Source organism: Trachypithecus francoisi, unplaced genomic scaffold (assembly GCF_009764315.1).
Source record: "Trachypithecus francoisi isolate TF-2019V2 unplaced genomic scaffold, Tfra_2.0 Lachesis_group10, whole genome shotgun sequence".
In the NCBI taxonomy this organism is placed as follows: Eukaryota; Metazoa; Chordata; class Mammalia; order Primates; family Cercopithecidae; genus Trachypithecus; species Trachypithecus francoisi.
Window position 1 is genome coordinate 128840155 of NW_022681455.1, and position 15833 is coordinate 128855987.

At 51.3% G+C, this 15833-nt stretch overlaps 1 protein-coding gene across 26 annotated transcripts in view; it reads left to right on the top strand.

The window, feature by feature from the left end:
- Nucleotides 1–15833, top strand: part of BANP (BTG3 associated nuclear protein) — a 127987-nt gene that overhangs the window by 83236 nt on the left and 28918 nt on the right. For all 26 annotated transcript variants that reach the window (XM_033219287.1, XM_033219295.1, XM_033219292.1 and 23 more), the window contains one exon: nucleotides 2239–2277. In XM_033219287.1, the coding sequence (XP_033075178.1) occupies nucleotides 2239–2277 (39 nt within the window). The remainder of the gene's footprint in view (nucleotides 1–2238; nucleotides 2278–15833) is intronic.

The window sequence follows — 15833 nt, forward strand, 5'->3', positions numbered from 1 at the left end:
CGAGGTGTGGTCTGCCCCTGCACAGGTGACCTGACATACTCCCTCGCCTGCCATGTGGCCCCAGCTTCCTCGTGGCCTCTGTGGGATTAGTGCCGATTTCGTGGGATGGTGGGGAATCCCATGAGGTGATGCTGCCAGCCGGGAATAGCCCTTGACGCACCTGCCGGGTCTGTGATTATCTCAGTTGTCTCAGTTTCTGGAGCTCTACCTGGCCATGCACTCAGAAGTGTGGGCTCAGCTGCTGTTGGGGTCTGGAATGTGAAGGCAGGAGTGACAGTCTGAGTTCTTGGAAAGCCGAGGCTGGCCGGTTGCGGTGCTCCGTGTTTGCGTGCCACAGCAGGACTGTCTCCTGGGTGGCTGGTGACTGTTCTTCGACTCTGGGCTGTTTCCTGCAGCACGGGCAGCAGCAGGCGCAGGGCACTAAGCAGCAGACACGTGTTGTACTGAGTGACCGTGGTGCACCCTGGGGGATGAGGAACATGGCTGTTTCTAGGTCGTGACAATAGCACCAGCGTTGTGTTCGGTGCACGATAGTGTGTCGTTACAAAGATCTCAGGTTTCCCCACACACACCAGCAGCAGAGTCTAGGAAGCTCGGATGCTGAGGTCGAGGGGACTCATGGAGATGTTAGCATGCGAGGCATCCTGGGAGCTCGTGCTGGGTGCAGGTGCTGTCGGGGAGCGGAGGAGAGAGAAGCCCTGCCTTCGGGGATTCACGGTGGGCGCAGAGGCTCCTGCCCAAGTGCCCGTGAGCAAGACTGTGGACACATGCATGCCGTGGCATGAGGAGCACCAGGGACTCAGACGTGTCTGCTGGCGGTGGCTTTAATTTGGACACCAGCAGTTCCCAGTGGGTTATCCTAAGAGAGGAGCACATGCATAAGCATTCCGAGGGTGGAATCAGGATGAGGTGAAAGGGGAGGAACGAATTCTTGTGGGGGCCGTGAGCGACTGGGAATGAGTGGGCTCATCCACACAGCAAGATGACCAGGTCACTAAGAAACATGTGATCAGACGGATGGATGGAAGGAAGCACTGGGGTGGAGGCCAGGTGGGGGACGGTCCCGGGAGGCCCGAGTGTCCAGGAAGGAGCAGGGCCTGGTTCTGTGTCTGTGGGTGGGTCAGGGACCGTCTCTGTGGAGATGCCGGGAGGTGCACCAGTCAGCTCAGTGAGGTCAGGTGCAGGAGTCGGGGGCCTGCGCGGCTGCGAGGTGCAGGTCCCAGCAGCACCTTCTAGTGCAGAAGCTGCCTTTGAGGGGCAGGGGGAGGTTTGCTTCTCAAGGCACAGACAAGGAGGGGCTGGAGGCTAAGCTCACTGTCAGAGAGCTCAGCCAGAGTTCTTGAATACCTGGAAGTCCATGCAGTTCGTCGGAATGCTTCATTTCCTTAGAGTCATTGGAAATGAAGGAAAATTGAAACAGCAGCAAAAGAAAAAACACACATTTGCTTTTTATAGTTTATGCTAAAAAATCTTGACTACTCAAATTGCAATTTTTTATTATTAGTTTTTCCTCTTTTCAGTTTTCAAAACTGAATCCGTCTTGTATAGGTGATTGTCTTTTGTTTTCATTAGGAATTGAATGCAGTATTAGAAATTGCTGATGATGCTAATGATGGCTTTGTGATAAGTGACAGTATGTAGTCTCCTCACCGTAAATTCATACCGTGTTCATTTAAAATTATTTTGTTAAAACAGGATATCTGCAAATAAACATTTAGCAGGGTCTAACAGACTTAAAACAGTTCCTTTTTACAACAACTGAAAGTGAATTTCTAGCTGGAGAGCTCTTGGTAGCTCTGTGGTTGAGTGACTTGGTTCCTCGTGTGCGGCCCGTGTCCTGGCACGGTGATGCCGCACAGCTCAGCAAAGCATCCTCACTGGGGGAAGCTGGCGGCACACACATAGGACCTCTCTCTGCTACTTTCTGTATTTTTTGTGAGTCAAATTCTTTCAAAATAAAAAATGAAGCCAAAATGACATTTTCATTTGGGGTCAGGGTGGGGGAATGGGTACAGTGCTTTTTGAGTTGTTTGTTCATCTTTAAGATAATACATAGTACCTAAAAATCTAAATATTTTATTTTGGTGCTTTTGTTGCTACTAGAGGTTGAATTTTTGGAACCAGCATTTTTCTTGTTATTCTCAAATGGCCTGTGGTGTGTCTTGGCGCGTTTGCTGAGTCTACGGGTGTCTTGGCGTGCTTCTGCTCATGACCGTCTCCTCCTCTCATTCTTTGCAGGGCAACCTCCAGATCCATCACGTGGGGCAGGATGGTCAGGTGAGTGTCTCAGTGCGGGAGTTGCGCTGCTGAGGGGTGGGGCTCTCACAGGAGGGGGTGGGACGGTCAGGTGAGTGCCCTGGTCCCCATGTACATGTGGGCATTGCGCTGCCAAGGGATAGGGCTCTCATGGGAGGGGGTGAGACGGTCAGGTGAGCGACCCCAGTCCTTACACATATACACAGGCATTGCGCTGCTGAGGGGTGGGGCTCTCACAGGACGGGGTGGGATGGTCAGGTGTGTGCCCTGGTCTCCACACACATGTGGGCATTGCGCTGCCAAGGGGTGGGGCTCTCACTGGAGGGGGCGGATGGTCAGGTGAGTGCCACAGCCCCCCTGTCACATACAGGCCATTGTGCTGCCAAGGAATGGGGGCTGCCACAGGAGGAAGCGAGGGTGCGAGGGCCTCTCAGTGTGAGCCCCAGAGCAGGACTGGCTTTCTTCACCATGGCAATGCACAGGCCTGGAAGGGGGAGGGTGGGGCTTGGGGGGTCACATTTGCTGCTCTGTAGGATTTCAGTAGCTTTTGTATTCTGGTGGAAACGTGCCCTCCCCTCCGACCCCAAACCCCACCCCGTGTAGATGGTTATTTTCTGCACACGCATGTGGATGTTGGTGGTGGTCGTGTTTGAGTAGATAGCTCTGGTAGCAAAAGGTGATTTCACTCCTGTGTTTTGCCGTCAAACGCACACACTTGCTTGCTTTCTAATCCTTGACAAAAAGAGGGACCATTCGTGGAACACCCCAGTACGAATTGTCTTTACAAAATGATGCGCCCTGACAGTGCGGGTCCTGGAGGGCTTTGCTATGCAGGACACAGTGAACTCGCTGGAGGTTTCGAGGCTGTGTGTTCCCAGGTCCTGGTGAAGACCCTTTCTGTTCAGGAAACGCTGTCACCTCTGGATCATTGTTGAAGAGTCTGGGTGATCTTCCCGTTTCGTAAAACAGAACCTGGGAGGTTGGCAGTGAGAACCATAAACGCAGAGCTCACTGCGTAGAAAGGTTGTACTCACTTTTCAAAACCACAGCGCACTGTCCTTTGAGGAACCTGCATGCGTTCCCTTTGCCAAGGCCAGGCCCTGCGGATCTCTGACCCCACTGAGCCCGGGGCACCCCCGGAGCGAGGCACCTCACAGGTGACGGGGACAGAGGGACACGTGCGTCCCGTGGGCTTTCCCTTGACCCCTCAGAGGCACCTTGGGAGAAGGGCTGCAGACCCTCCAGAACTGGTTTATGTCAGCGTTTCTTAGTTGGAAAGTTTCTTCTTAAAGATCAGCATGAGGTTTTCTCAGGTAGTCCTGCAGCATCGCGCGTCTGTAAGTATGCAGTTGCTGCTTTGGAGACGAGCCAAAGGAATGCGCAGTTTTGAAATCCACACTTGCGGCTTTGCGCTCATTCCGCTGGGGTAAGGAGGCTGTGGTCAGTGCAGTGCAGGTTGGTTCTCCGTGCCTCTATCCCCCATGGTTCTCACAGTCCCTGGGGCAGCAGAGGACAGGACTCCCAGCCGGTGGTCCGTCTTAGTTTTGTGCAACATAGTGGTTTATGGTTATGCTGGTAGTGGAACTGTATCATAGTTAAAACGCTGCTGGACTTTAATTCCTAGGAAAATTTTTGTAAGGCATGTCACCTTCGATATTCCCTTGTTCCTCTCTCTGCCCCTGAACAAAATCCACTTGGAATTTTAAAGATAGAACCAGGCTTTTTACACTGTATTACTGCAGTGCTTCTGTTTATGGTTGTAGACAGAATCCTCCCAACTCTTTTGTGAGGACAGAGATTCCAGCTTTTCTCAGCAGGCGTGGAGGCCCGTTGACTCCAGCACAGATCTGAGTTCAGGAAGGACTCAGGGCTGACGGTGGAGGAGTTGCTGTGTGGAGTCCTCTGAACAAGGCTCTGTTCTGGTGTCTCTCGTTCCTCCGTCACTGCTGCTGCCCCACATGTCTTTGCATTGCGAGCAGGGTCGCAACTGCTGCTCATTCCCGTGTCTGCCGTGGCCCCTCCAAGTCCCCACTCTAAGTGGCCTCACTGCAGAATGAATAAAGCTGTCGTACTACCACTTTTTATGTGAAACGAATAATAATTTATAAATCACCTGGTTTTTTTTTCCCCTTATGAACTCTCCTGTGTTCTTCCCACCTCCTGATTCCTATTATCAGTTGCATTTGTGGGACCTCAAATCAAAGACGGCTTCAGGAGAGGCCAGTGCTACCACTCAGGGTAGCAGGCAGAATCTCAGTAGATGGCCCCTGCTTCTCTTTGGAAGGAAACTGGTGTATGATTTAAAGAAACTGTTGTGTTATCTGAAGCTGCCTTTTCTGGTAAATCTGTGTAGCGAACCCTCGTCTTCCATTTGTGGAAATTCTTTCTTTTTCCATCATTTGGCCAGTTCTCATTCCTGCAGAGCTTTACCCTGCTCATGCAGGCTTCGTCCTCCGGGCTGGCCACACGTTTGGGAGACAGAAGGATGTTTCGAAAAGCACAGAGAAGCCCACTCAACTCCATGTTATCTACTGGGCTAAGAAGCCCCGAGCCGTGTGGGGGGTCACACAGCCCATTCGCTCTCCTCCCCGCCCCTGTGCCCACAGGAGGATAGTGCACGTGGGTCTAAGGCTCTCTCTTCTCCAGCCAGACTTGACCTCAGAAGCATCCTTCATGTGACACTGCAGATGGCTCAGCTCCCCATCCTGTCCCAGAGGCCCTTTCAGCTCCCCGTCCTGTCCCGGAGGCCCTTGGCCTGCCCTGGTTGTGAGCACTGGCTTGATTGATGGGAGACCCTGCAGCCCACGCTCGCTCCAGGAAGCTGAGGGAAGACAAGGAACGGCACCCCCGCTGGAGTAAGAGAACACAAAGAAATGGATGCGGCTGCTTTAAGTTCCTAGATCACTGAGGATTAGCTTAGTATTCCCATCTGATTCCCTAGTTCCAGCTGCCATTTAAGAATGGTTATGTGGCAACAGACTCAGAATCTGACAGAGCAGCTAGAAATCCTCTCGGGAGGGTGGCCAGGCCTTCCCTCTTCTGGCCATTCGTTTTCCATCCTGGGGCCGGGGTCTGCGCCCTGTGGCCTGCGCCCCGTGCCCCACATCCTGCACCCCGCCCCCTTTCCTTGTGCTGGGCTCACACTTGTTGCTGTTTTCCTCCTGTTCCACTTCTGAGATGATTGTTGCTGTTACTTCTTGCAGTTAATTGATTATTTTCTGAATCAGTGGACAGCTTCTGTGAAAATAGCCTCCATTCTTTGTTCCATGGAGGGAGGGATGTGTGCTGTGCTTGTGGATTGCTGCTGGGGCGGTGGGTTTGAGGCCGTGTCTGCAGCCAGCAGCAACCTCAGTTCCAGGAGGGCCCTGGTGGCTGTGATGCTGGGAAGCGCCATTGTGCTGCGTTGGTGTGACCCTGTGGCACCGGCTGCTAGGGGGCCATCCGTTTTGAGTCATGTTTTCTTCAAATTCAATATTGAGAGATTCTAGTCACATCCCACAGTTGCCATTTGCTGTCTGAATAGAAAACATGAAGAATTGCATGATTTGAAGCCATGTGGTCAATTTCATGTCCATAGCGGCCTTGCTTTTCTTCCTTGCTGAGAGATGGAATGCCCCATCTGGTGCTGGGTCGCAGGCAGGGTGGGACTCACAGCTGTTCGTTGACTCTGGGAGAGCTCCCTTGGCTGAGGCCGTCTGCTGACAGGTGCTGTGCAGGTGAGCGTGACCCTGCACTAAGGAATACTGATTAGAGTCCATTTCAGGCCCTATTGGGCACACTGAGAGTGCACGGGAACCACAGAGCCTGAGACACAGTAGGAGGGTGGGAGACGCAGTAGGTGGGTGGGAGATGCAGTAGGAGGATGAGAGACATAGTAGGAGTCTGGAGAGCCACCTGCACCAAGGCCTCAGGACAGCAGATGGCACAGCTGTGGGGAGGGTGACTGCCTGTGCAAGGCCGGAGGCCATGGGCACCCGGGTCCAGCGAGGTTGGATGGAGCCCCCAGTGCTCAGCCTCCTGTGACCAGTGTTGGGGGTAGCAGTAGCAGACAGTGCATCCCAAATGTGGGCAAGAGGTTTGGAAAGATTGGCAGAGCATCAGAGGCTTCATAAAGAGCCATTTGGGAAGATGAGGTTCAGGGATGGTGGCGGGTGCGCAGGTATGGGGACGCGCTGGCTGCATGGTGCCCGCTTCCTCCTCCCCGAGCTGTGCCCTCCAGCTGTGTCTCAGCCTCCCCTCCAGGAGCGCTCACTTCCTCCTCCCAGCTGTGGGCCCCTGTGGCCTCTGCTCTGCCAGCTGCCCAGCTGTGATGAGCAGTTTCCACTCCAGTCCTTTCTTTGTCTTTATTGTTTATTTTGACCTCTAGGTGCACATGCTGTCATGCCCCAGTGTTCCAGCATTGCTGGCTGGGAGAGGGAAGAGGAGGTGAAGGGATTCCTTAAACACTGACATTGAAATTGCAGCTGAAGCTTTAAAAAAAAGAATATTTTGTGCTGGCTCACACCTGTAATCCCAATACTTTGGGGAGGCCGAGGTGGGAGGATTGCTTGAGCCTAGGAGTTTGATACCAGGCTGGGCAACATAGCGAGACCCTGGCTCTACAGAAAAAAAAAAAATTAGCCAGGTCTGGTGATGTGCGCCTGTAGTCCCAAGCTACTCATGAGGCTGAGGCAGGAGGATTGCTTGAGCCCAGGAGGCCCAGGCTACAGTGAGCCGTGATTGTGCCACTGCATTCACGCCTGGGCAACAGAGCGAGACCTGTCTCAAAATAAATAAAGTCTACAATTCAATGTTTTTTTTTCAAAAAATTATTTAAAAAATTCTTTTGAACCACTTCAGCTGGTTTCAAAGGTTGTGTATTTTCTTCCCTCCTGCATAACACCTTTACATAAGAACGAGCATTCTGGTCACTGTGGGAGGTGCCTAACGAGTCTCCATCTCGGGCTTTGTAGAGCGGAGCCCTGTGTGTGTGGACATGTGCTGCCCTGCTTGCCTCCCGCGCACTGCCGCGTCCGCGTCATTCCTCATGGTGCACCTAATCTGCTGCCAGGGAAGCCAAACAGCCACTGCTGTTGGAGGTGAAATTAAAGATGCAGTGGCTGGTTCTGGTCATGGCTCCAGGCATGGGTAGCTCCTTCGTGTGAGCAGCGTGGAGCGGAGCCTGGGCCTTTGGCTGTTTAGATGCGTTTGTGGCTGTGTTCTGGGTGCTTCCTCGTTGAGAGTGGAGTTCTGGAGAAACGGCTCCTTCGTAAGCTGATGACACTGTGTTGATTTCTTTTGTCCCTCCCTCACTGGGGGTGCGAGGCATCCGGGCCGCATTTTCCTCTACTGGACAATCCTCGTGGTGTTGGCTTTGCTGCTCAGTGAGTGTTTGAAATTAATCATTTGCTGCCCTGGGCGTGAAGATCAAATAAGGATATCATAGTAGAAATTTGGAATGATGTAAGTGGAGGTGTTACTGCCCATGTGGTTAAGGGATTGCAGAATTGGTTGGAATAGAGGACAGGCCTTGTATAGTAAATTAGACCAGAATCGGGGGCATCTGGAATTCCCTGAAATTCCCTGGAGCTGGAAGAGGCAGTCTGGTGTGCCGGCGATTCACAGAGGGGAGGGTACGTTCAGAGTGTATGTATGCCAGGAGTGTAAAATAATTTCTTGTCTAAGGAATTGCAAGTTTCAGTTAGTGGTAAGGATAATAGAATCTTTTTTTTTTTTTTTTTTTTTTTTTTTTTTTTTGAGACGGAGTCTCGCTCTGTCGCCCAGGCTGGAGTGCAGTGGCGGATCTCAGCTCACTGCAAGCTCCGCCTCCCGGGTTTACGCCATTCTCTCGCCTCAGCCTCCCGAGTAGCTGGACTACAGGCGCCCACCATCTCGCCGGCTAATTTTTTGTATATTTTAGTAGAGACGGGGTTTCACTGTGTTAGCCAGGATGGTCTCGATCTCCTGACCTCGTGATCCGCCCGTCTCGGCCTCCCAAAGTGCTGGATTACAGGCTTGAGCCACCGCGCCCGGCCGATAATAGAATCTTTAATTTGGTGCAGATTTTCAGAAGATTCTGAAAAACAAAAAAAGCCCTTAAAAATTAAGAGTCATAAGGATTGAAGTTTGCAGGGAGGTGGATGACTTTATTTTTGGGTGCATTTTAAATGAAAATTGATTACTTTTTTATGAGGTCATGGGAACTTTTGCATAAGGTGGATAGACCAGTTGGCCACTTCAGGGGGCTGGCAGGGGAACCACTGTTTGGTCATACCTGCATCTTGGTGCAGCTGCTTTGCTGCCATGGGTACCCTGAGCCAGTGCTGCATGACCTGGGCAGACTCCCTGTAAAGGCCAGCTCTCATTCTGCAGCCGATGCTGCCTGCCTTGGGAGTGATGAGCGCACGCAGGCCGCATGGCTGGACTCTACCAGCATCTTCACAAGCCACAGCGGGAAGCAGCATTTCATTACAGCTCTAGAACCCTTCCCTCTCGCTTGTGCGTGTGCACACACAGTCAGAACAGGTCCACAGTACAACAGGCCACAGCAGGAAGGCAACTTTCCATTGTAGTTCCAGAGCCCTCTTCCCTCGCTCACGTGTGTGCACTTACATGGTCAGAACAGGTCCACAGAACGGTATTACTGTGTGCTGATTGCACTAATATTTTTTATTCTGTTTTCTGTTCTGCTTTTCTGTTTCTCTTCCTTTTTGTCTCTGAAAACTGGCTATGACATATTGCATTGATTTTGCAACCCACACTTTGAAAAATACTGGAATAGATGATCGTTAATGTCTCTTTCTTAAGAGCTTGTAGTTCTGAGTTGTAATTGAGTAGCTGGGACTATAGGTGTGCACCACTGCACCTGTGTAATTAAGTACTTTTTAAAAACTTACAACTATATAAAGTTTACACTGCAAATACTAATATTCTTCCTCTCATATTTTGATAAAAGATTTTCTTGAATTGGGAAGCTTTTTAAAAAAATCACATTCAAGTTTAAGAAAAATGATTATAAATGTGCTAGTTAAAAAAAAATTTTTAGCGTGCTTCTCAGGGCTTTTCATCTCGATCAGGAAAATTAGGATTATCCGTGTCACTTGGGCATTAGAATGAAGTATCCCTGAGAACTGCAGTCAGGTTTTTGGCGTGGCTGGCTTTCTGTTGGTCATATGGTGGTTGTGGGACAGAAGATGGCTTGATGTTTGCTGTGGCTGTCCATGCCCCACCACGCCATCCACAAGCCTCTGACAGAGTTGTCCGTGCATGCATTTGAGTGTTTTTTGCAGAAGAGGCCGGGGCCAAAGGAAGGCTTCAGTTGCAGCTGGGCTGTACCAAGGGGCCTCAGCGGGAGCAGCCCTTGGGGGCCAGAGCCCAGCCTCTTCCAGCAACAGAAAGGACCTTTCTTCCCTCTGCAGCACCTGTCGGATATAACGTGCCTGACTCCCTCATTCATTCCCGGAAGAGAAGCGCTCCCCTCGCTCCCCACACAGCCCTGCTATGCTGGGCACTCAGACCAGCCAGAGGTGGGGGAGCCTGTGAGTAGAGTGGAGAATTGGAGGTGTGGTGCCACCCTGACCACAGCACCTTTCTTATCCCTGAGGCCGCCTCCTCAGATACTCTTCTTGGCCACAGATGAGGGGCCTGGCTGTGGTTGGCAGATCTTTAGGGAGAGAACTGAATGGGTGGGGGGTGGGAGAGTCACCACAGGTCCCAGTCTCGGGGCGGCTGCTCCCTCAGTGTCTGTCGTCTTGGGATGCGGCAGTGTCACTTCCTCATGCTTCAGTGCCCTCTTCACCGCAGTGGGGTGGCAGTAGCACCTGCTTAGGAAGTTGGTGGGCTTCGCTGGGCGCACATGGTCCACCTCGCACTCACCAGCCTCTGGGCTGCCCTTGGCGAGTGCCGTCCACACTCCAGCACTCAGGGAGGGGCGGTGCAAGTCCTCAAAAACTGACCACACAAGCACTGGTGCCCAGGTGGTGAGTAGATGGGCTGTGGTCTGCAGACAGAAGCTTTACCCTGTACACTTGCGAGGAGTAACAGCTGCTCATTTGAGTGACATCACTGGACTGTGGCCCTTCGAGCCTCCTGATGCGGAGGTTGGCCTTTCACTTCTGTCTTTTGCATGTGTGTGTGTGATTTTAGAGATACTGTTTTAAAACTGCATACTCAAAGCATTAGTTAATTAACTAGGAAGTATTCTCTTGTGAAAATGATCACCAGGACTGAACCTTTTAAAACAGATCATCTGAACCTCGTCACTGTAAAGCAATCTGGACTGCAAAATTCATTCTTTCTTTTTTTTTTTTTTGAGATGGAGTCTCGCTCTGTCGCCCGGGCTGGAGTATAGTGGCCGGTTCTCAGCTCACTGCAAGCTCCGCCTCCCGGGTTCACGCCATTCTCCTGCCTCAGCCTCCGAGTAGCTGGGACTACAGGCACCCGCCACCTCGCCCGGCTAGTTTTTTTGTATTTTTAGTAGAGATGGGGTTTCACCGTGTTCGCCAGGATGGTCTCGATCTCCTGACCTCGTGATCCGCCCATCTCGGCCTCCCAAAGTGCTGGGATTACAGGCTTGAGCTACCGCGCCCAGCAAAATTCATTCTTTCATGTGAATGAAACGATGTGGTAAAGAAACACTGAACGTAACGTGGACGTGCTCTGGTGATTGTAGGGAGCTATGAGCTCGTGCAGTCTTGGGTGGGAGTTGGCGTTTATGTTTTTTTTTTTTTTAATGTTTTTAATTTTTTTTTTTGTTTGTTTTGAGATGGAGTCTTGCTCTGTTGCCCAGGCTGGAGTGCAGTGGTGCAATCTTGGCTCACTGCAAACTCCGCCTCCCAGGTTCAAGCAATTCTCCTGCCTCAGCCTCCTGAGTAGCTGGGATTATAGGCGCCCGCCACCACGCCTGGCTAATTTTTGTATTTTTAATAGAGACAGGGTTTCACTGTGTTGTGTTTGTGTTCTTTAAAATCCGTATCACGTTGGCCGGGCGCGGTGGCTCACGCCTGTAATCCCAGCACTTTAGGAGGCTGAGGCGGGCAGATCACGAGGTCAGGGGATTGAGAGCATCCTGGCTAACATGGTGAAACCCCGTCTCTATAAAAAAAATACAAAAAATTGGCCGAGCGCGGTGGCGGGCGCCTGTAGTCCCAGCTACTCGTGAGGCTGAGGCAGGAGAATGGCGTGAACCCAGGAGGCGGAGCTTGCAGTGAGCCGAGATCGCACCACTGCACTCCAGCCCGGGCCACAGAGCGAGACTCCGTCTCAAAAAAAAAAAAAAAAAAACAAAAAGACAACCATATCACATGAACGTGTTTTGGTGATCTTAGGGAGCCGTGAGCTCATGCGGTCCTGGGTGGGAGGTGGCATTGTTTGTGTTGTTTAAAATCCCAAACCAGAGTTCCTGGGGCTGCTGGGAGTTTGGGCTTGATGCGCATCACATAATGCAGGACACCAGGGTGGAGAGGGGCCCAAAGTACGATATCACCAGGGTGGGGAAGGGCCAAGAACGCTTGCCCTAGTTCCTTAGCGAACACTGCCAGTTTCTCCCCACATCTCCGTTAGGTAGTCAGAGTCTCAGTCAAGGCAGCATTTTCATGCATGTCAGTGAATGGGCCTTGCTCCTTCCCCCGAACCAGGAAGCCGAGTTTGGCCCCTCGCCTGGGTGTGCGTCAGTCAGGCTTGGTAGAATGGAACATGGCGCATGTCTGTTCTTTCAGCCCTCATTCGAGCTCAAAGATCAGTGCCCATGGGTGTGAGCTGGGATGGCTGTGGGTGGTGTCCTTATTCTAATCCAGGCTCTTCCGGAGCATGTGCAGGAGGGCAGTAATTCAGGGCGCCAGGCCTCGCTGGAGTCTGATGTTCTCAGTGGGAACAACCCTAGTGTACTCCTACTAGTCACCCAGAACAGCCATTCTCCCCACAGAGCACAGACCACTCCTGCAGACCGTGTTCAGGTCCTCAGAGGATTTAAAATACCAGTGAGCTAGGAACGTAGTACATGGTGGGCTCCTTCCTGTGTTTGGTGTACTTGGCAATAATAATGCACCCAAATGTTGGGTGTGACTGTGCTTTCTTTTTACACTGCTATGACTATGTACTGTCGTGAAACAATTTTGAAGATTCTGTCTAAAGTGAACCCTGGTGAACAGGGTCCGCAAAGGCTTGGCCGAAGTAAACGCTGGGGCTGAGGGGCCGCCCCCTGGGGAAGGCAGGAAAGCTGATGGGTAGTGGGACACGCAGGGCCTGCTCAGAGACCACCAAGGCCTGCTGGGTCGGGTCCTCTGACTCGTGTGGCTTCAGCAGCTGGCCTTGACTTTGTCATCACAGTTTTTCAATTTGGACAGTGAAATATGAGCAGAAATGTGGTATATCATATAGAGGATAGTCAGTTACCAGAGTTTAAATCGTAAGAGGTACATTTGCTATGATTCTGATTAATTTGATGTGATCGAAGACTTAGCCAACTAAAAATAATTTTCCAGAAGTATCTAATCATTTGGAGAAATAACGAATCTGTCTCATTGAGGAGATTGCAGCACAATTGTAGAATTAAATAAAGCGCAGACACCATATGGAGGTTGGATTTCAGTAATGGAGGAAAGAAGGGGCCAGAAGAAAGGACATCCATTCTAACAGTGTTCTCGGCATTGAGTCAGCGGCGCTCACACAGATTAAAAGAAAGGAGGTGGTTTCCAACAGTGTTCTGGGTATTGAATCGGGGCTCACCACAGATTCTGACCTCAAAATTGAAGGCGCTAAAGTCAGTGTCTTCGTCAGGTGTGGGATGCGGGGTCTTTGAGACTGTGCGGCACACTGGACCCTCATGTCGGGAAAGCTCTGCTGACCACGTCTTTCCACTGCTCTCACACTGTGACCATCGTCAACACACAAAAAGACTACAGGGACCAAATGTGGGTTTTTTCTGGACACAGCAAGCAGTGGACACCAGCTGGGTGTCCTCTCATTCAGTTCCGACACGGAGAGAGTGTCGGATCCCTCCGGTCGAGGACTCAGTCCCCGGGACTGCCCCCAACGACACCAGTCGCAAGTTCGGGCCTCGGGACTCCTGGCCGACCTGCTTCAGGTTGGGCTTCCTACGACCCGTCTTCGAGTTTGATTTGCTGGAGTGGCTTGCAGAGCTCAGGGAAGCACTTTTATTTACTGTGTTTATTATCAGAAAGGATACTGCATAGGCTATAGATGTGGAGATGTGTTAGGCGGGGTATGGGGGAAGGGGTATGGAGCTTCCAGGCCCTCCCTGGGCACCACCCTCCAGGACCTCCCCCGTGTTCAGCTGCCTGGAACCTCACCTTCTTGGGTTTTTATGGAAACTTCGTGATATCAGCATTCCTTCCCCAGGGTCTAGGGCGGGACCCTCTCATGGGAGGGTCTTAAGGCCCACAGTCAGCAAGCAGGGGATCGTTAAGAGTGAAAGGAGGGTGAGAGAAGGTGAGAGCCTGCCCCTGAGGCCCACACACCTGGCATCATAACAAGAGACGAACCAGGGCTGTGGGAGTTACGGGCCAGGAACCAGGGACAAAACCAGCATCTCTCATAAACACCACAGCTCTTCATAGGGTTTTTCAGGTGGAGTCACGGGGGAGATGGCTGGGCTCAGGCACTGCGGGAATGGAGAGTGCTGTGGCCACACGCTCAGTGACACGCCGCCCTAGCCACACGGCATCCGATGAACACCATACATCTCTAACGCGTTTCAGTGTGCCAGAAGGAAAAGCATTTCCTCCTCCGTCTGATTTCTTTACAGATAATTGTTTTCTTGGGGATTTAGATTGCATGCAGTATAGGAAATGTGTTGTTCTAATTGGAGTATAGTATGATATTCTTCCAGTTAAGAACTGTCTTCAGGAAAGAGCTGGTGTGTGGGCGTGGCCGGCTGGTGAGCTTTTCAGTTACGTTCACAAGGATGGGAATCCTTGTCCTCCAGTCTTATTCCTGACGTGTCAGTGAAGATTAGCAGGGACGGATGCAGCTAAACATAGCCAAGATGCTGTCTGTCTGTCTGTCTGTCTGTCTGTATCTATCTGTGTATCTATCTATGTATCTATCCATCCATCCATCCATCTAATCGATGAGACATAGTCTCACCCCGTTGCCCAGGCTGGAGTGCAGTGGTGTGATCTTGGCTCACCGCAGTCTCTGCCTCCTGGACTTAGGCGATCCTCCTACCTCAGCCTCCCGGTGGCTGGGACCACAGGCTCATGCTACCACACCTAGCTGATTTTTGTATTTTTTGTAGAGACAAGATTTTGCCATGTTACCCAGGCTGGTCTTGAACTCCTGGCTTAAGGGATCCACCTGCCTCCGCCTCCCAAAGTTCTGGGGTTACAGGCATGAGCCACCACGCCTAGCCTGACAAGATGGTTTTTAAACTAATAGCTGTGCCTCTTTAAGACACGCACTTGTTAATGGTTGTGTTGAGCATCTTGAACTGCAAGCGACCTAAGTGGTGTTACAGCCACAGGAGTCTCCAGGCACGAGTGAGCCGAGATTGTGTAAGAGCATCTGCACTCAGAAACCCATCATTTGGATAAGTGTGTATTTACTGTTTTTTATTTTTAATTTTAATTTTTTATTTTTGGAGACAGAGTCTCTGTTGTCAAGACTGGAGTGCAGTGGTGCAATCACGGCTCACTGCAGCCTCTGCCTCCAGGTTCAAGCGATCCTGCCACCTCAGCCTGCTGAGTAGCTGGGACTACAGGTGTGCACCACCACGACCTGCTAATTTTTTTATTTTTATAGAGCCGGGGTTTTGCCCTGTTGCACAGGCTGGTTTCGAACTCCTGAGCTCAAGCAATCCACTTGCCTCAGCCTCCCAAAATGCTGGGATTATGGGTATGAGCCACCACACCCAACCTGCTGTTTTTCAACTGCTTGCTGGTAGTTTGCAGACATCCCAGAACTCCACAGAACACTAAACACGAGGGTGTTGTCCTGCACAGCCAGTTGAGCAGTCACTCTTGCTCCTGTGATCTCTTGCTGCCACAGCCAGGCTGTCAACTGCAGCCCCTGTGTAGTTGGGGGGCCTCACAGCATGAGATCAAGGCTCCCAGGACGGGGACTCCCTAGTGGTTTAGGGCTGAGGCTGCAGACCCCTCGAACCTCTGTGGAAACTGCGCTTCCCTTGAGGGATGGGGCAAAATGTCCATGCCAGAATCTTGAATTTGAAAAGACTGAGGTGTGGGGTGGCCACACCTCACACCTACTACCATCGACCACTATCATCTCTATCATCATCACCAACCCAACCACCCTAACCACTACCACCACCACCTTTACCATTATCATCTCCATCATCATCACCAACACAACCACCCTAAGCACTACCACCACCACCTTTACCATTATCATCTCCATCATCATCACCAACACAACCACCCTAAGCACTACCACCACCACCTTTACCATTATCATCTCCATCATCATCACCAGCACAACCACCCTAACCACTACCACTATATAATACCTCTTGGAGCACCGTATCTGGAGTTTTTACCCATTCCCGGACAGATGCTGGTGTATGTGTTGTTCTAGTTACTACTAAATTGTTACTAAAGAAAATCAAAACAAAACACAAGAAA